This window comes from Haliotis asinina, chromosome 1 (assembly GCF_037392515.1).
Source record: "Haliotis asinina isolate JCU_RB_2024 chromosome 1, JCU_Hal_asi_v2, whole genome shotgun sequence".
Classification (NCBI taxonomy): Eukaryota; Metazoa; Mollusca; class Gastropoda; order Lepetellida; family Haliotidae; genus Haliotis; species Haliotis asinina.
The window spans coordinates 73,623,767-73,646,105 of record NC_090280.1 but is presented as its reverse complement, the minus strand read 5'-3'; the positions used below and the strand labels follow the sequence as shown (position 1 = coordinate 73,646,105).

Below are 22,339 nucleotides of genomic sequence, written 5' to 3'. Positions count from 1 at the left end.
GTTCTAAATGTCAGATACTAAATCTCATATTCAAAATCTCTGAGCTCACTGGCACTCCTTTTCAACCTAAACGGAGTTATATGCATGTATGTATGTATGTATGTATGTATGTATGTATGTATGTATGTATGTTTGTATGTATGTATGTATGTATGTATGTATGTATGTATGTATGTATGTATGTATGTATGTATGTATGTATGTATGTATGTATGTATGCATGCATGCATGTATGTATGAGAATGATCTACTCAGTGATTAGGCGTTAGCCTATATGGCGCAATGCCGGTCTTAGTGATTAGGCGTTAGCCTATATGGCGCTATGCCGGTCTTAGTGATTAAGTGTTAGCCTATATGGCGATATGACGGTCTTAGTGATTAGGCGTTAGCCTATATGGCGATATGAGGGTCTTAGTGATTAAGCGTTAGCCTATATGGCGATATGACGGCCTTAGTGATTAGGCGTTAGCCTATATGGCGATATGAGGGTCTTTTCAAAATGAGCCAAATAGAACAGTATTCGGCATAAGGTATTCATTTATCAACATACTTATTTCTGTTGCCCAAAAAAATTCAAAAGAAGACTTGATGCAACTATGAGTTTCACAATACACGAACGTGGCTGCAGACGAACATATTAAATCACTTGGGACATAAACATCCAGAAAAGAATGATACAGCTTCCGTGGAGTCCGCGAGAAGATGTCGTAAGTCTGAAGCTAAATTACGGATGACAGGATTGTAGACGTCAATAATGTGTTAGGACATTAACACACCCCACCCCTACTCCCATCCCCTCACGCCGACGAGAACAATGCAATCCATTCTGTTTTGTAGTGTTGAGATAGTAACAGACGAGGTGACATATTTATTTGTTCTAAAACACAAGGGAAATGCTTGGTTTCAACCCCGAGTGTTGATGATAACGGGACTTCTTTACCACCCAGATCGCGTCAAAATCTTCATTCCTCAGCTCAGAGAGAAGAACAGTGCTTTAGTCTACCATACAGCTGTAAACAGCGCAGCTTCGTTTCAACGTTGAGTAAACTTTCGCACATGACGTTGGCTACTGCAAACCGATAGCCTGGCCTACAATGAAGTCCGAGTCGCTTAAAACCTCATACAGAGCGCCCCTGGTTGGCGAGATACCATATCAATCCATCATCTACATATTCTAATGTAAAACCATCGCGACATCAGCAATTTCGCGAATGAGGATTTCCGTAGCGATATTTTCAGCACGGTTGTCGATTCATGAGTGGCAAGTTAGCGCTTGACGATGCTATCGCTGCAATCGTAAATCCAGCCGTCCAATCACGTAATAATTCGCCACATAAGCGTAAAAACTCCGTCAAGCCCTTGCAATTACCCCCCTTGCATATCAGTTGTCTTTCTGCTCGTTTGGACAGACGGGCAAACAGATGATGACAGTTGCCAGCGAAAATGGCTGATAGGCGATTAGGGACTAATAAGGTCTTGTCCACCTAATTTGCATAATAAACGACTGCGTGATTGCTGATTAGTTAAGGTCAACGTTTTGACGGGTGGCATGGCCGTTTGTACGAAAGTACGGCAGATGTTGTCTCACCTCGGCAAGCAGAGCTGACAAATACGTAACTAACGAATACAACATAAATTGGGTGCAATCAATTTGTATGGTTGCTTTGTCAAAAATAAAGATTAAATTAACTTTAAAAACGTCATAACTGCTAAAAGGTTGGAGTAAATTTGGTGTGAATGTTTACAAATTTCTTTAACTTTGATTAATTCGTAATGATCCCATTTTTTACCTTAATTGTCACTGTAACTAATAACCACGTCCTACATCTAAACACTTGTCGATTGATTGGTTCTAAAATACTCCGATGTGATGTACAAATGATAACAAAAAGCTCAAAAATGATCTCACATACGTGTACCTCTTTCAACGCGAAAAGGTAAATATTCCCTTGATATTTAGCATACCATAAAGTCATTCACAATGTCAGTTTTATAAACACAAAATGCTATCGCATTTGAAAATATACATCTACAAAACACAAAATATATAAATCCCAAATACGGCTCAGAGAAATCCTTAATTTCAGCATGATGCAGTTTGACTTGCCAAATTATCCTAGATTTGAGCCTGGACTTCGTTGTAATTTAGGAGGATCCATCATCCACAATGACAATTCTGAAAATGACTTGCTCGGTGTTGTGAAGCAACCCTAACACAAGTAAAGGTAAGAACCTGACACAAATCGGAAGCAACATACAAACAAAATAAAATGACTGTTAAAAAGAACGATCAAGAAATGTTCTTGAAAATTGTTTATCGTTTATTTTCAGCAATATAAGCAATGGAACCAACGTTGTTTAGCGATTTGCACGTGTCATTTCAATCCAGAAAAATATGAATATAATATAACGCCGGCATTTTGTGTGTAAGTGTTCAGAAGCAACCTTTTCGTCCTTGATGACCAGCGGTCAGAGCGAGAAATTAGAACCGTCCGTAGCGAATAATCAAACACAATCATATATTAATTACAGCAGACAAGCTTCTTCAATACTACACAGTACACGTGCGTCAAACCCTCGAATTGAAGTCGCTCAGTTTGTTCTCAAACGTCGGGTACACTTGTTTAACTTAGGCGTCTGCGACTGCAAGTTCACCGCACGAGTTGTCGCCATTCTATCAATAGCTCTAATTATTGTCGACAATAAAGACACAGGCAAGAGCATGAAGAAGTAAGAACGCATTTGAGGGCATATCTTGCGATTCGTCTAGAGATGCTGAGAGAAGATAGCACCTTAAGAGGTGAACTTCTCTCTTTCAATGGCGCCAGCACTGACTATGTTAATTTCATAGTGGCACGATGAAGCTGCACCAAAGATTAAGAAATTTGGCGCCAATTAGCACGCTCACGTGGGTCCGTATTTAACTTGAAGGTGGCGTGGCGGCCATTTTCTGTCGCCATTTCAAACCGCCAAACTTATCGTTTTGGAATCGGTGATGGCTTTCCAGACGGAAAAGACTGCTAGTTCTGACAGTGAGATCTATCAACCGATACCTAGTGTATTCTAGTGCGCGCTAAATCTCCGAACGCGCAGTTCCCTCCATGAAATCCTAACACATGACTTGCGTGAAGTCCTGTGACAGCGGGTATTACTAAAACCTTCATCTGCCATAGGAATCTGGATACGGACTGAAACTACTGACATCGTGTGGTGGGCGATAAGGGATTGTCGCTGTTTATCAGAATCTGATAGCAAAACCGAAAAGCGAGCACGAGAGGCTTCAGCCACACAGAAAGCTAGGGATCGCTCAAGTACAGACGAAAACACAAATAGCTAGAGATTTGGGATAACCGCTTGAAGTTAAGTAATGCTGATTGCCTACCCCGACAGACAGATACGCACGCCGATTCCCCACATATATTTCCTAACGTGTCCATTTCACACATAACATGCAATATTGTTACAAATTCGTAACCTCCGTTATCAGATAGCAACAGGTAAGCTTTCAGGCACGTCACCATAATTTCTCCGTACTTACAAAAAGAAAAGTGAGACTCTCTCCTTGGCGCAGGGTAAGAAAAGATATAAACATACAATAGGATAGATACGAATTCGTACAAGCCATAAAGAAACGCAGGTATAACCTCGATTGTTTATAGCTTGAATTTATGCGAACATTTTACGTAACTGACATGAAATTGATTTATTTCACTGAGAACATTTAAAAACATTTATGGCTGAAGAATTGTTGGTTCTTTGACTCATATTATGTCCTTTTTGAATAAACTGGAATTTGACGACCACGCAAATCATCTACACGGGTTCCCCATAATGCTACCTTACTCACCAATGGACTGGCAGTCATATTTGTATGCCATATACAGAAACATGACGTACACTTTCACTACGTCTTCACCATATTTATCTCTGTATTTAGAAGGATTATTTCAATTTGGATGTACTTAATAATTTGCATAGTCATTAAATTTGTACCTATTAATATCACTTAGATGCTCATGGTAAGGTTGCTTAAATTTCGTTTCTAGTGAACATTTAGATAAACATTTCAACATAAAAACGTCTTCAAAGATGAACACCTGGTGTTCTCCTAAATAAGTCCTATGGTCAGGTTTTGGGTTATTTGCGGAGTTAATGACAGTTACATGTCATGTTCCCTTTGACATTCAAAGACTGTTCACACATGAATTTCAACGTCGTCCAAACTGAGTGACGTGTATCTGTGATAGACAGTGTGTTGCTAATGAGCAGGTGTTAGGTTGAAAACTCAACTCAGTGTCATATTTCAACAGTTTTATGTCATTGAAAACCATATTACTTATAAAACAAAATGCTGCATGTCGTAAGATGACTTACACAAGAGAGCTGGGAGACTACTGTGTACGGAAACAGGTCTTGAACGTTATTTTCTACTACCCATGAAAAGTTTAGACTTTTAGTGTAAATGGTACCACTTACTTAAATCACTTGATTTAAAAAAGATTTTGCAAAATATTCCATACTGTTTAAAGGTACCGTTACATATGAACTTATATTTTGTAAAACAAATTCTTAAAGTTGAAAAGATTGTTGTCGTGAGTTCGATAAATGTCGAAGCTCCGTGAAAATTGTTGACTTCTTGATAAAGCTTTACATCAAAACGCCGCTGTTCACATGCATACTTACACATGCTTTTCAGCAATTTGCAGTATGATCTTCGTGCAATTCATCTGCATAAGGTTTGCAGTTGGTTCCTCCAACTTCGTGGAGGAATTCATCTTCCATATAAACATATAGATATATAACACATAGTGAGTGCTTTAAGTGAGTCTAAACTTTTGATGAGTAGTGTATTTTGAAGCAGCATCTCCACTTGAAGAATGGAAATACGTTTTCACTTTTGACTCAGATAAAGCCTGTGGGAACTTTGAAAATAACCTCCTACCAGGTGTGAGCAACGAGGCGCGCTGGGGTAGGCTAGTGGGTAAAGCGTTCGCTCGTCACGTCGACGTTCGATTCCCCACATGGCTACAATATGTGAAGCCCATTTCTGGTGTCATCCGCTGTGATATTGTTGGAATATTGCTAGAACGGTGTAAAACCCAACTCGCTCACTTATTAAGCATAAAATACGCCTTATTTAACTTTGTCTAAACTTACTTACTTCGTATCTGTGCATTGCATCACAAGTTGAATTCTTTCAAGCATTGACAAATACCACTCCAGTTTGTTAGTTATAAGCTTTACCAACTAATATATAATACAAAACCAGTTATCATTATCTAAATATTCCTTTCTTTAAGTTATCCCGGCATGTTCAGAGTTAGTCATATCCTTTCATAGATACCACTGGGACGTGCTGGTATCGACAGTTTTGATTTACATGCATTTTCTAACTTGTAATTGTCTACAAAGCCACACAACTCATTAATGATTCATTGCAAATTGAGTCGTATCGCCAAACACAGCGCATTTCGTTGTAATTCTAAGAATGGCCACGGTACCAGGTCTCCATATGAATCAGCCCCATTTTACGTTGACATACGGGCAAATTTCACGGTGTGAGCTCCCGACACGGTATCCCTCCCTGGTTCGTCACAGTACGTGCGGTCCTCCATCGCGCCTCCTCGCTGTCGTAATACCGTCTATCACTCATGCAGGCTTCAGCCTTTGAGGACAGCTAAGATACACAGACTTAACTGTCTATCTTTCAAATACGATTACTTACTTCCGTCAAAACCACTTCTCCGATGCAGACTCTTGGCGACTCGTTGGATGAAAGTTAAGTGTACAAGAAGCCGTCAGTCGAGGAATATTGGCTCAAAGCCAAACATAGGCGGATTGGGTAAGGTGATTTTTTCAGATTCCGGAGGTTATATTTCAGCGAAATTTGGATCAATCACTCACTTTAAATTAAATTAAATTTCAGTGTATTCACTGTTGAATTATTTGTGTCTATTCATTTTCAATAATTCCGTTTCTGTTAATAACATCATAAACATTCCATGTGAAAAATGAAAGACACAAAATGATACTTTGAATATTTGTGTATGTGATCGATGCAACAATGAAACTCAATTCACAACTTTTTTGCAAGCATAATCAGCATCAATGAAATCAGGAAAAACATGGCAGCGTATGGTATGGAGGAATGACCTCGTCAGGATAATATCGTGTTTACTTGTGAAAAATTAATTTGATAAAATGTCCACCATCAATCACAGCTCGGAAGATTGTGATATGAACCCGCCCACCCAATCCTATAAGATCCACGTTCACCTACACAATAACATAATCAATATGTCCCCCAGAATTCGATCGGCCATGATCTCGTTCAAGAAGACCGAGACATCGCGAGACCTAAACTTCTCATTCAGCCTTATTCCTCCATTTGTTGAAAATGTAAATAGACAATAAGACACAAGTTCACGCTTGCGTTGATGTTATAAATATTTCACACTGTCTGGGTCTGACATTATTTACAATTGGCTAATTACAATTGGCTTACAAGGACATATACAGCCATTGTCTAGCTCGGTGCGAGGAGCTCTTATGGGTTCAAAATGGTGGGCGTGGTCATTATCGAACGTTGACGAGGATGCAAGTTGATGAGTACGCTATGTTCGATTTAGCGTCCATTATCAGCCAAGTATAAAATGGCTCATCTTACAACGAGTGTCAAACGGTGGTAAAGTGCGATGAGAATAAACACTGGTGTCTTTAAGCAAAATGTCTCTAAAATGTGGAAACGTTGATAAATTTTATAAATCATGTCTATGTTCAAATATCAGTACCAGGAGATTTGAAGGTGTGAAAAATGTACTTCCACTGTCTGTCCTTTCATGGAGGATATGAAAGGACAATCCGAAATATAACATATCTTGCATTTTAGACTTGAGTTCGGGATCCTTTCAATTCATTCTCTTTGGCCTGGGTGAGCGGCTAGACATATGGATAATTCAAAGGTTGAAATCCCGAAACAGCTCTTCCATGTAACATAACCCTTTCTCACAAAATTCAACAACACTCGACTGATTCGAATGCAGCGTACACTATGATGCAGTTGCAGCTGGAGTGTAACTCAATTTCAACATCCCAACGCAATCACTGCAGAGAGCAGTCTATTGTACAGTGCCAGTTATATTATAAGTAAGCATACATTTATGGTTTACCATTAAACGGCGATGATGCCAGGTGTGACCTCGATCAGTTTCAGATGCACCTGGTGTCACTAGCAAACAACTTTAGGTGTTGGGTGAAACATAGACAAGGTCAAACAGATCACAGTTACATCATGGTGTGTCATTATCATGCGAGAAGGTGGACAGGGTTGTTAAAGCCACACGCTGCGATATTCCAGCTATATGGCAGCGGTTTCTAAATAAATGAGTATGGACCAGAATTTTCACTGATCAACATCATGAACATCGCCCTACGTAATTATAATTCAACACGTGTCAGCTAAGTCAGCGAGCCTTTCACGACAAGCGTGGGTGACTGAAGACAAATTGTAACCCGGATGTTCGTAGCTAGATGCAAGAGAGAGGCCAAAACTGAGGCGGTAGGTGTTGACTGCGTTGACGAAAGCAATGATCTTAATGATGAGTTGAACTCAGAAAAACTAAGGGATTCGATCTCCGCAGTATTAGGCGTCCCACGGACTCGCGGTCCACTCAGACCACCTATTTGAAAACCGGCGCACTCATCCAACAATATATATTTGAGAGTTTAGTAATCCTACATCTCCTACTGGTAGAAACGGTTTCTACTTGCGTTGCTTTTCAACGATTCATTTGTAGCGTATTTTTACTTTATATCCTTTGTTGATGGAATCTCCGTATTTTATATTAAACAGGTATACGAGTACCGATATAGAGGTCAGACATGGTTAACGTCCCATACAAGGTTACTCTACTTATATAGCGACGCATGGGTGTGACAGGGTGGCAGATTATACCAGTCTGAACTTGTGCCGGTTTGGAATAGTGGCACCACCCCACCGAGATAAATGCGTCGCAGTTTCACATCGATGACCCTGACAAATAAATCTGCCTCCAAGCCACGTCCTTCTTTAACCCCTTGCTACCAGCACCAGGGAAACAGCAAGTATTCATCTTTGGTGTGACACAACTAGAGATTCGAACGAAGAACCTCTGCGTGCCGGACACACTCTGTCCAATTCGACCGCGAAAGCGTCGTAAGATTTTATATATTCTAATAGCATGAACTCTAAGTGTTATTTTGAATCCAAATTCATATTTTCTAAGACCATAAAAGTCATTAGGCAAGGGTCGTTAGATGAAATTGACTCCGTTGCAAAGGATGTCAGTGCGGAAATCAATCCACCTGTGGCCATGCTTCACCAGACATTGTATGTCACACTGTAGCATAATGTTCAAATTTGACGTTTTACATGTCCATATTTGACAACTTGAATTCTTTCAAATTGCGAAATAGTTATACGTTTCACCAAAATATGTCGTATCATAGTATGTACGCGGTTCCCTGTTACGTCACCAGTTTAAGCCATACAAAGGAAAACGGGTCTGTCATATAGATCCCAAAAATCCTGAAATAGATATGTTCAAGACAGCCCATGCAGGTCTATAATATGTGACAAGTTTCCGGTTGAAAATGAAGACAGTTTGTTGGCTTATTTCCATTTTTTTCATGATCATTTTTTCTTCTTAAAATATGCTTATTTCAGAGACAGGGTGTTACCAGGTATGGCCAGAAACTATGAGCTTCAGTAGAAGCTGACTCGCGTGCCACAACTTTGACCATTGTCACACCGATCTGATGGTGTTCCCCCTAATGTGGGAAGTAAGGTAGGTTTTAAAGGTTAGTGGTTTGGGTGAACGTTTTGGTATGAAAAGCCAGAAATCATTTCAGGGTCGAATCTTGGTTTGAAAGCACCATTCAATGGATACGTTCGATACGTTCACGAAAAACCAGACAAGTTAACAGAAACAAAAAAGTATAGTACTCACAAATCCGTGTTTATCGGAAATGTTGTTTGTGAGTTTCAGCTTGTGAAAGGAGACAACTTTCTGCATCCATTGTTCCCCGGTGCTTGGAGAGTCGGGGTGGATGTACATCCTCTTGGGCATCTCCGGGTCAGCTTTACCGGCCACCATCCATTTGCTGTTGTGAAATTTGTAGCGGCAGTCGTCCACGGCAACTATGTCCATTAGAAGTATGTATTTTGCCTTCTTGTCTAAGCCGGAGACCTTGACCTTGAACGGTGGGAACATTCGTCTGAAAAGAAATATCAAGGTCAAGGTCAAGGTTAAATAAATTTGTTGGAATAAGCGTATTGAAAGCTTTCACCGTCCTATTAATAGAAAGGTCTATTTGAAGAACACTTCAAGAAGATTTAATGTGTGGAGCATGCATATCCAATTCGCACAAATACCGAATAAACTTTTATATCGCATGACCACACTTAGTTAAAGTGACTGAACTTGTCATTCCTTTTTCTAAACACGCGATCTTTATTTCAAGATGTCCCCTGGCAATAAAACGCCTCTCCGTTTACTGCTACACTGAGCCTCCGAAAGTCTAGCACAAAAAAGCAATAAACATGTACGAAGTTGTGCTATCAAACTCAAATAAAATCAAAGTGTTATGCTAACACTGTGGATAATTCTCTCTGCGAGACGAACGACCCGGGTGTGTACCACAGGCAAAGTTCTCCTATGGTGGTCCTCGCAACAGCATAGAGTCCGTGTACTGCTTTTATGTGGTATGACGCTCCGATATGAAAATAATAAACCTTCCCTGAGTTTCAACACCTTTTAAAACAGCTTGAGCTGTATCATACGGGGGAATCCACATAAATCCCAATAGCTCTATCACCAAAAGAGTCTTTGTAGGTGCTTGGAGTACTACATTTACTGCACGATGTACCCTCCAGAGGCTAATATGCTATGGAAAGCGTACCCCATAAACCAATACGTTCTATTGTCAGGGAAGAGCTATGAAACATTATTCTACAAAGAAAGATTTACCCGTTACCACACTGCGACGTACAAGCTAAATCCAACTGTCTGGCAGCTTAACAGTCCTTTGTAAAAACGCTGCTTTTATTGACCGGTTCATGCTAATAAGGCGAAATAGTAGACTGGTGATTTCAAACTCCAAGTCAGTGTGAGACCTTAACAATCGTCAATTTCAAACCAATATGTTTTATGGCTTTGAGCAGTATTGATCAAACAGGTGGATAATTTGAGAAATAAAACATAGTTTGTGGGGCTTTTGTTCAAAAGAGAGTAGAATTGGTTATATTCAAGCTAATTTCAAACCCAATCGAGTTTTATGGGCCTCAGACACATGGTGAGTGTATGTACGTATGATCAGATACTGAAAATTAACATAAAAGAACAATGCAAGGGCAGAGGCTGGAATAACAGATTTCTGTCCACCCTAGCACAAAGCCAGCCCAGTCGGCAACAACCGATTCAGTGTTTATGTCCGTGAATATTTGTTGACTTGAAGTTGTCCAAAAGTTCCGATGTTCAGCCATTTACAGCCTTTATAAAGTCCAACGTATGTTGAGTACATGACATGCGTAATTCGACCGTATCTTCAAATGCTTCGTAAAGTGTTAATATGTGTATGTACGTTCCCTATTACGTCGGTTCATCTTAAGGAATCAGCAAAGTGTAGGTTGAAGAGAGACAAGTCTTTATTTAGTTTTCGGTAAAATACAAAGATAGGTATCTCTACATTTTGACTCAAATAGTTCAACATGTGTTGGAGTTTACAACAGGTAAAGTTATGAATGTAAAATTGTTATGTGTGTGATAGTGTGTGTGTGTGTGTGTGTGTGTGTGTGTGTGTAAAACTTTACAAGTTATAACATAGGTACAGCTATAGTCATTGAAGTAAGTTGTGTGATTTGAGTGTGTAAAGGTTTACAAGTTATAATATAGGTACAGCTAGAGTCATTGAAATATGTGGTGTGACTTGTGTGTGTAAAGGTTTACAATTTATGTTGTAGTTACAACTATACTTATTGACGCAAGTTGTGTGATATTGCGTGTGAATATCTTTCCAAGTCGATATATAATCACAACCGTACAGTTACGAAAGAACATTGTGTGAAATATGTGTACAATATTCTGTACAAATAAATGTGTGTAAAGCTTTCCAGTGTTTTTTATATAATTATTGACTTTATTTATGAAGGAAAGTTGTGTGAAATGTGTGTACAAGATTCAGTATAATTCAGTTATGTGCAGGCATAAGATATAATACCTTAATGTGACATCCCATGAACTGAACATTTCTTAGTGAAGGTTGACTTCAAATGCACTATGTCGTTGTCAGTATAAACATGTTTTGCCATGACAGCAGTGCCATGCATTTAACAAATTAACCCCAGACATTCCAAGAAGAGCATACTACAGCTATTTTTATTGATCTGAGTTTTGTTTTGTGACACATTCTGTTTCAGCTTAAGAATAACATAACATAACATAAAGGGTCCACTTACATATGTCGTAAACATACAAAGTATATTTTTTTGTCAGCGACAAACTCTTTGTGTGTGTGTGTGTGCCTGAATAATATATCTATCACTGTCACTCTCTCTCACTCTCTCTACCCCTCTCTCTTTCTCTGTGTCTCTCCTGTCTATGTCTCTCTTGTCCTCGCTATCCCCTCCGCCGTCGCTCTCTTTCTCTTTCTCTCTCTCTCTCTTTCTCTCTCTCTCTCTCTCTCTCTCTCTCTCGTGGCTTTTTGAGTAGTCTGCGCCATCTCAAAAGTGACCTCACAATCCTATTTACCAGCAAAGTTACATGATCATCGTGTAGTAACGAGTATAGCATACAGTTACAACCTTGTTCTGCTGAATGCTATGGACTATAGCAATTATATCCTTTATAGAGACAAGTCTAGATAAATGGACAGTGCATTTTGTTATCTACATGTGTCTATAGAAATTATGTAATTAGTAAAATGTGACCTCCTGAACGTGCACAGAATGGCTGCACTGTAAAAACCTTCAAGTATTTTTTCTAATCATACTATTTTGCAACGGGTTATCGCCGTCATCTGTTAAACGCTTCGTTGCTATTACCAGCAGCGAAATAAAGGCTGTATTTCTTGTCTAACAACTTGTCGGCAAAAACAACACTCCAAGAAAACACAAAAGAATTATTGTAAATTTGACATACAGTTGTTTCATCATATTTTGTTCAAATTACATACAATTGTTTCACCATACTTTTTCAAATTATAAAAGCGCATGTGTATTCATATAATATATGTTATCTTTGTATAAAGAAGTTATATTTCTGACGCATGACACATTTGTCACTTTTTGTATGTTGTGTTATGTCGATGAGTACTGTAATAAGTAAATGCATAATTACCAATCCCGTTATTACGTCAGGCTACGTATTCTATAAAAACAATGTTCATGCCAGTATTACGTATATTATCTCCATAATCAGCATAACTGATCTACTGAATCAGCATAATTGATATACTGAATCAGCATAATTGATATACTGATATTTCACAACAGTGGGTATAGTTTTCAAATAAAAATTCCAAAAGTACATTATACAATTACGTCATTTTCGTAAGAAATTTCACGTCACGCCCCAGGTTCAGGTACCCACATGGATGCAGTATTTAAATCTTATTTCTAGTGTCCACTGTCGTGACTTGCTGGAATATTGCTAAAGGTGGAGTAAACCGTAAAGGTGAAGTAAACCGTAACGGTGAAGTAAACCGTAAAGGTGAAGTAAACCGTACTCACTCACATTTCAAAATAAGTAAATGTTATTGTAAATTTGTTATTCATTTATTCAATAAACTCTACACTTGTGGGAAAAGATCATCACACCTACAAACTCCAATTTGGAAATACTACACTTGTGAACACAATGTAATCGATTGCACCTCCTTGTGTCATAACGCATTGTTACCTCCTTCAACGCATCAACTGACCAGGACACAATACAGAGATGAAATCAATTAGAGGACAACGTCAACAGAATCGATAAAACGTATGTCAAGGCTTTATTGTGTCATCCTAAGCCCCTAAACATACCATTAGATATCGCATTGTCATTTATTGTTTCATAGCATTGTCATTAACTAAGCAATCAATCATCACAGCGCGGCTGAATGGCGCTTGAAGCCTGACTGTTGACGGACTTAAAGACACAATATTACATGATATGAATATATCATGCAGCTAACTGGAGTAGTTTCTTGGTGGAAACGGTCTGTGATTGGCTGAGTCTCCATGTATGGGGAAGATGCTGACGAACGTTATGAATGGGGTATTACTGTGATGTATGGACTTGATGAGCTCCAGTTCAATATAATACACGCACTACACAAATGTGCTACTTTCTCAAACTCCGTTGACTGTACTTAATATTTTTTTATTAACATGACATACGTTGCAATAAACTAATTTCTGTGCAATACAATTGCCATATTTTCCACTAAAATGTGAAATTCAATATTTTATGTCGAGTTTATACACCTACACCACACGCGCATATTTTGTAATCAGTCGAACATTTTTAAACTATCAGAGAGAGAGAGACAAAGAGAGAGAGACAGAGAGAGAGAGAGAGAGACTCAAGACTAATTTTAACTGGACATTTTATGCGTCTTTAGTTTAACAATGAAACGTCTTCTTTGTACAAAACTTTGATGTGATAAAACCATTTCTGATAATTCAGGAATTTTGACAACTGTCAGTTACAGTAACTATCACATTTAGCACGAACATGAGTGTTCATTGAAGTATGCGAAAGTAATTGCACTCCTACAAATTTGTTAAAATCCTGTAATAACGTGTAAGTAATTTATCGATATCGAAATTATTTAATTTTCTTTCGGAAAATATGTCTTGAATTCGATAACAACACAATTTAGAACCGTTTTATGCTGGGAAATATAAAAAGTTCAATTTTGACGTATGCATATAGCGACCATATATTTCATAAAATTTTAGAAAAAAACTGAATTCTGTGAGAGATCTATATCTCTCTTATATAAAGACATTATTTATAAATAGATATATAAGAGTTGTATTGTCCCTAAACCTTTATGTACTTTATCTCTTGTGCAGGTGCAGTAAATTGTTCCGTTTCTTAATTTTCGAATAAAATCTGTTATTTTCTAGTCCTGTCACCTGCTATGTGCGATAGTATGTTGTAATTAAAGACACCAATGAGTGGCATGTTTGTCTATAATGTTATCGTTACCTAAATATTACCTTGTGAAATTCAGTACATGAAGGTTATTATAAACCCGTCCACTATACAAAGCCTTCACCTGACAGACACGAGGTGTAAACAATTTTTCAAACGAAATCAAAATTCTTGACCGTTACATTTAGCATACAACATCATTTAAACACATGTATTCGTTCGCTCTAGATCATCGTATTTGAAAACATAACTAATTGTATGAGCAAAATCTCATTTAAACAAAAACATTAATTTCTCCATTTGCTCCAGATCATCGTACTAGAAAGCCTCACCATAAGATATGAACAAAATCACTTCACCCCATGTCTTGATGAAAATACCACATCATCGTATTAGAAAACGTAAACAAAATATATGCACAAATCATCATTTAAACAAATATATTCATTCTTCGTTCGCTCCACATTATCGAACTAGAAAACCTTAACATACGTTATGAAGAAAATTACTCGATGAAAATAACATAATAATATTTTTAGAAATTGGAGACTAAGAGGAGAATTTAATTCATATCTGACAAATTTGATTTGATCTTTTGAAGTCGCTGCCTATCGCCATAAGCCTAATCGCTCATATCACATTTTATAATCAAATATGAGACAAAAAAGGACGCTGTCCTCCCTTCGTGCCACTTCTGAGACAATCCCCTCTTACAATTATTATGATATCTGCGAAAACTCACATTTCCTAATTGTAAAATGGATTAAACCCTTACCATTAGCAAATAGGCTCGAACTGAATACTTTTGATGTTTAATTCTAAAGTCGTTGGCGGAAACACGGGCACGTATTAGTGTGATAAGTTTCATCGAAATATGAAGTCAGATTTATATAGAAATCATCGGGGTAGTGTTGGTGCTTGGAAAACAACCAACGATGAAATAAACGTGGCGTCACTGAAACTGAATCCAGGGACAGTAGAATTTGAATAATTTAAAACAAGAAATATAAGCAATGAACAAATCAGCTTTATGAAAATAATGACTGTGTAAGACAATTTTGAGAAGGTGCACAGTACGTCTCTGAAGACTGAACCAATGCTGATATTTCAGGTGTTCACCAAACTAAAAATTCAGTCGTCGCATTCTTGGTCAGATTGACAAGCTCCTTATAAAATCCACTATAGAAAATTGTTACCCGAAAGAGTCACTCAAAGACCAAAAACGTACACGTGACAAAATCCAGACAATTTTGATTAAACATTCATACTTTTGGAATGCTACAAATAGAGAATGACACACTACAAAATAACCACAGTTATGTAAATGATGGTATCTCGATGCCTAAAATTCTAATATTCTAATTAATAAAATAATAAATTGTGAAAAATAAAGACACAATCATAGTTTTGGAGAAAATTTGTGCATGGGCACGTTTTATAGAATATGGTTTGAGTTTAATACAAACGTGACCAGATGCACAAGGAGTTCTAAATGCAATTATTCTGCGAATAACGAAGAAATTCTATCCATATTTAAATGTACATTAAAAACAGCCACATACATTTACATATGTGCACCACTTCAATATCAAACTAGTTCACTGTCAGCATGGCAATGTAGAAGACTGGGGTCTTTGGGGACATCTCCAGTTTAGATCTGTAACCTCTACGTTTCTGTGTAAAAACACATATTCATATCCAAAACTGCGAATCGTGTAGGTTCTTTGTTTCTACAACAGCACCGAGTCGATCTAGTCAAGAATTCTACTGACGGAAACTAACAATGGTTCAAATGACACGAGACACAGGTCATCGTCGCTGTGAAGTGGGCTCCGGATATTCGTTATAGTTCTAATTAAAGCAAAATATTCCTTTTACTTCTCCTTCTTCAATTCAGTTAATACGAAATAGGCCACCAGCAACCAAAACTGTAAACTCAAGTTTAATTATGCATAAAGACGCAACAAATGAGGAATTATGAATCGATGGGGTATCAGTTGTATTTTTGACCTTAAGCTTGTAGTGGTTTGGTTCAGTATTTGTTTTCGTTTTAGTTTCATGACATATTTTGTTACAAGTAGGTACCGCTGTAAATTAAGGAGCGTGTGCGACAGGGTCTTGTACCTTTGTACAATCTATTTCTACGCTTTGTGACGACTGCCACACCTTGTGCAATCAACACACTCATTAAGTGGAGTATTAAGATGAATAATACATTGTGAGTTAGGTTAAGTAGGTTTCAAATGATTTGAAGAACTTGATGTGATTACAAACTAGTCCGACTAGAGACTTCAGCGAAGACCTGATCAGAGACTTTAATCCAGACCAATCAATGAAGACCTGGGTGAGACTATAATGAGAGACAATAATCGGAATTCTCAACGGAGACCTCAGCAAAGAAGATAAGACATGAGCTGAGATAATGTTCAGAGACTATAATCAGAGACCTCAGGAAAGACGATAAGAGAAGACCTGAGCTGAGATTATAATCAGAGACTATATTCAGAGACCTCAACAAGGACCTCAGCAAAGATGGTATTATGAGACCTGAGCTGATACTATAATCAGAGACTATAATCCGACACCCCAACAGAGACCATAGCAGAGGCTATAAGCAGAGACACTGAGATGACGCTACAAACTGAGGCCTTAGCAAAGACTACAAGCAGTGACCTTAGCAAAGACTTCAAGCAGAGACCTCAGCAAAGACTTCAAGCAGAGACCTCAGCAAAGACTATGAGCAGACACCTCGGCAGAGACGTGAACAGTCAAGAGCAACAATCCACAACAGCCCAACACACAAGCGTCCTCTGATCAAGCAGAGGACGCAGGCCATGCCCGCTGGTCAGAGTCCGCGAAGGCCGTTCACGGTGTCCCTGCCATACTGCTGTGACATCTAATATCTACTCAGATCAATGTAAAGTTGTCACGGACGTTTGTCTTCCTGTTCTAACCCGTGGACCCGTGAAGATCCGAGCTAGAATTGGCCTTCATCAACACGCGTCTGTCTGTCCCAAGAGGTGAGTAACTGGACTATGTGGTCAAAATGCTGACTCAGTCACTTCGTGCAATCGTATCCCATTTAGATCGACGTTCATAATGTTAGTCACTGGACTTTCTGACCAAGACTCACTTACTGACAGACCACCCCTTATAGAGGCAAACTTGCTGAGTGCGGCGTCAACCAACCAACACACAGCAATAAAAATACTGTGGATGCAGGTGACATGATTCTTTTTAACGAATCGCCATGATAAAGAATGAGCATGTAGAGTACAAAATCAAAATCGTGACCCATAAATTAAGAAATAAATATTCACCGCTAACGTCTATGAAAGTTTAAACGTTGAAAGGCGATGAAACCAGATGGCTGTCATACTAAGCCTTACACCGACCAGAGCGAGAAGTACAGTACAGATGCCTCATGGCCGTAAGCTAGCACAAGACACCAACCAGCCTTGTGACATCAACAGCTGACATTGTTTGATATGGAGCAGGTAACGTAACTATGTATGGGGGAGCCACTCCGTGCCCACGGTATGCTGTGTATACAGGTAAGTGTGACTGAGTGAGTGAGTGATCTAAAATGTTTGTTTCGAGTAAGTGAGTGGGTTTCGTGTGTATGAGATGGCCCGGTCACTTGAACCACTTGTCTTCAGCATTGCCATATGTTTATCGTAAGCTGAAGTCCAACTATATCTTTTGCATCATTGACTGACGAACAAATGCTTGGATCAAGAGGATACCCAAACGCCCCTTGCAATGATGATGATGATCATCAGGTTGAATAGTACCGAAAGACATGCTTTCCAATTTGCTGTAGGTAGACATAAAGTGCAAGTTAGTGTGGTTTTACTCATTTTTAGCAACATCACATCAAATACTCCTGAAAAGGGCTTTACAATCTACTAATCTGCGGATTCGAACCCAGGCCTTCGGTACGACAAGCGAACGCTTTAACCATTAGGCTACTCCAGCACCCAAAGTGTGAATGATGTAAATCAGGACCCTATATAACGTGTGTCAATAGACGTAGTAAGCAATTTACTACGAAAATTATGTATAATGTCTAAATTTAATAAATCGTCAAATATAAATTATGATTTTTATACTATCATGAAATAATAGTCTCTCTGTCTACTTATATTTGCATGACCGTCAGACGAGGAACCCTTTGCATCCGCAATTTTCGCATGAGCTACGGTACCAACAAGTCGCCAATATGGCGTAACATTAAAACCTCGTCAAAGTCTCGTGACACGGTTTGTCGCCACTGCGGTGCCTCGCTTCCATATATGTTAGCCTCGCTTTGACACTGTCTTTGAAGTCTGGCTATTTTTGCTTAGTCGGATTGCCAACTAATCCAGCCTTTACTATAGTCTGACAGGGTTCAAGCCCCTTTCTTAGTTGTATGTAAGATAGTAAGACTTGGTAAACTGAAGTTCTCATCGGACGTCGCGGCAAGGGTCGTAAAGTTTCAAATAAATCACAACCACTTGTATATGGACAGGTTTAACGACTACGTCTAACCAGATAGGTTGTTTTTCTTATTTTTGGAGAGGAATAAAAGCGTTTAATTCCCTAAGATTATAATACAAGGGTGTCAGCATATTAAGTTGAATGATGTTTGTGTTGTAAATGCATACGGCTGCTTGAAAAATGTACATCTTGTTAATACAGATGTATAATTGTCAAGGCAGTTGTTAGATATTTGATAAGATTAGACACTTTTAATCTGAAACATCTAATTTGGTGATGATGTGTGTTGTAGATTTAGTTTAAAACAAAATGCAGAGCAAAAGACTGTTGAAACCGCTGAGGCACTTTGTCTATCATCGTAGACCACTTCAGAAAGATAAACCAATATTTCATATCAACATATACAAGATTTACGCCTTCAACACAGGGTAAACGTTGCCGTGGTATTTACGGTATGCAGAGGTTTGGGAATTAGCTGCGTCGAATCTCTGGAGTCACTACAAACCCTTCTCAAACAAATTCTAACACTTTTCGGTCAGTAAACTGAATACCGGCTTAAGAAAAATGAACAAAGAGACACAAAAACTCGTCGTTGTATTTCTCCTAACTACGGTACCGTCATAAAACGATGCTTCATAGGGGAATTCTGCCATTGCAACTTGTCGAGGGGCTTGCCAAATAACGTACATGTCATAGTTTAGATATCAGTTTCATAGCAGTAGAAAAATGTGAGAACAGTAACAAATTTAAATTTTACTATTCGTGTCATGAACTCATCCCAGTCCACATAGACAAATAGCCTTTGAGATCAACCATTTCACAGTCAGTTATTCTCATCTAAGTTTTCTAAGGGTGATTTTGGGCGGCGTTAAGTACACAGTCCAGATTTCGGTCGGTTGGGTTTCAGTAACTATGCTCCAACGCTATACTGAGGGTATGTAACGGTAATTAACGTACTTGTGTCATTATATTAGGTAAGTCTAAAAAACCGGACAGAGCAAGGACCTCAGTCATTTAGGGACAACGAGTTCTCATAATACACCTAACTTATAAATATTTTTTATAATTAATCACTGCTTTATCAACTAGCGCAAGTATCAAGTATAGATTTTTTTTTTAACAAAATACGTCTATAACAAACCACATCCTGTCTAAAAAAGTTCTTATTGTGACATTGTTTAATGTAACAAAATAAACTGTTCTCATGTGAATATAATATTTTTTTACATGATCGTAATGATAACAGTTTGAGTACTGCATATATTTTATTAAAAGTCTTACAAACATACAAGCAAAAAATTCCATATGTAATTAAACTGTCACATTTCCATAATACATGTCGATATTTTATGTTTTATGACTGAAAATGCTGATATTGTGTTTATATTTAATTCCAAATATAGTGTGACTGGTACATTGGAATAATATTGCATGTTATGGCTATATGTTATTTGTAAGTCGCTTGAATATTTTTTTCATAAGCAATTGATATATTCAGATGCTTATATTACGTGATGAAATCATTACCTAAAATATGAAGTTTGAAACTAAACAGTTTATAGCTGAACCTTTCACTTATTTCAAGCTAATATATACCCGATTAAACAATTATTCGGGATATGGCGAATATATAAACAGAAATACAAAGAACTTTTGAAACAGGAAGCATGGATACAGATGCATTCTCCCACTACAACTGATGTGACAATGATGGTGGTATTAATGTCTGGACATAACGCGTCTCCTTTATGCTTATCCTTACCTCCATTTACAATAATGCTGTTTTAGTAGATCCCTTCTCACCATCTTCTTTAAATGATGTGTTTTCGTTTATCTATTGATTTTATTGTAGCCTAGGAGAAAAGGTACGGCTACTTTGATGTGAGAATAGGGAGCATTTCAAAGCATTATCCACCTCAAGGCATTTTATCATAAACTATAACCCAAGATACTTCAAAGGCGCCGAGACGTTTATGCATTATATCGAAAATTCCATTTTATATACATTTATATAAAAGTGATAAAAAATATATGAATAGGTATCAAATTGGTCTTGTTCTGATGACGAAATGCATTTCTGATATGGATACATGTTCGCGAAATCAATGTAAATGTAAAACAGATGTTTCGAGTGGCAGTTAGAATTTTCCAATCAAAATGACCCGTTGATGTGTGTTGAAATGTGTTCCAGTGTTGGATTATGACATATTTTGTAAGTTCTTTTTGCCGTGAACACCAGCAATTCAGTTACCGTCCCCGTGTAGTTGTAACTGAGTTTGTAGCAGGAAACGAAGTTGGAGGCACGTTGTCTTGTCACGTGATATCATCAAGCCACACAGTCAGGTGAATATGTGCTCGATGGTCACGTGCTAGCATGTTTTGATCTTATTCAAAGTCTGACTGCAACCACCTGCCGCTGCTTCAACTACAACAGCAGCAGCAACAACAACAACTCCTTCTACTACTACAGCAGCAACTACTGAAGCATGTATCATTAGTTTTACTGGAATTTACTAAACCAATGGCCCAGGGCAAATATTTAACAAAACAGTCACCCCCAATCCAATCAAATCACCTTCAAAACTATAGCAATCTGTCATCAAGCATTTCCACTTCTGAAACTTTGAGACGTGATGGTTTTTTTAATTCTAAAAAAATATTATATAGGTGAAGATTATTTACGTAGATGTACTCGTACCACACGTATACCTCACCTCTATAGATACACTTCAACCAAGCACTACTGCCTATATCCCTTACTTCCCTTCATACACTTGAACCTAACACCACTGTCTACAACCTTTACCTCCATACACAATCTTCAACCTGACACCACTGCCTTTATCCTTACCTCCATACAGACACTTCAACCTAACACCACTGTCTATATCTTTGCTTCCATGCATACACTTCAATCAAACACTACTATTTAAATCCTTACCTCTATCCATGCCCCTCAACTAAACACTAGTATCTATATCCTTACCTCCATACACAATCTTCAACCTGACACCACTGTCTTTATCCTTACCTCCATACAGACACTTCAGCCTAACACCACTGTCTATATCCTTATTTCCATGCATACACTTCAATCAAACACTACTATTTAAATCCTTACCTCTATCCATGCCCTTCAACTAAACACTAGTGTCTATATCCTTACCTCCATACACAATCTTCAACCTGACACCACTGTCTTTATCCTTACATCCATACAGACACTTCAACCTAACACCACTGTCTATATCCTTACTTCCATGCATACACTTCAATCAAACACTACTATTTAAATTCTTACCTCTATCCATGCCCTTCAACTAAACACTAGTGTCTATATCCTTACATCCATACATACACTTCAACCAGACACTACTGCCTTAATCTTTACCTCTCTGCATACACTTCAATGAAACATCACTACTTTCCAAGGACATCTGAACAGACACTAGGTAGAATGTGTGAAGCCCATTTCTACAGTCCCTCGCCACGGTATTGAAGATTGTAACTAAACATTACGATCTGATCCACACATGACCATATCACATTCTAAAGAAAATCATCCCTGAGGATCAATGCTAGGATTGGTCTTCAATAACCCGTGCTTGCCGTAAGCGGCGACTAACAGGATCAGGTGGTCAGACTTGCTGACTTAGATGACACATGTTATCGTCCCCTAT

At 38.2% G+C, this 22,339-nt stretch overlaps 1 protein-coding gene across 3 annotated transcripts in view; it reads right to left on the bottom strand.

Moving 5' to 3' along the window:
* LOC137296961 (T-box transcription factor TBX2b-like) overlaps positions 1-22,339 on the bottom strand; it is a 94,334-nt gene that overhangs the window by 9,083 nt on the left and 62,912 nt on the right. For all 3 annotated transcript variants that reach the window (XM_067828901.1, XM_067828893.1, XM_067828909.1), the window contains one exon: positions 8,988-9,255. In XM_067828901.1, coding sequence (XP_067685002.1) covers positions 8,988-9,255 — 268 coding nt within the window. The remainder of the gene's footprint in view (positions 1-8,987; positions 9,256-22,339) is intronic.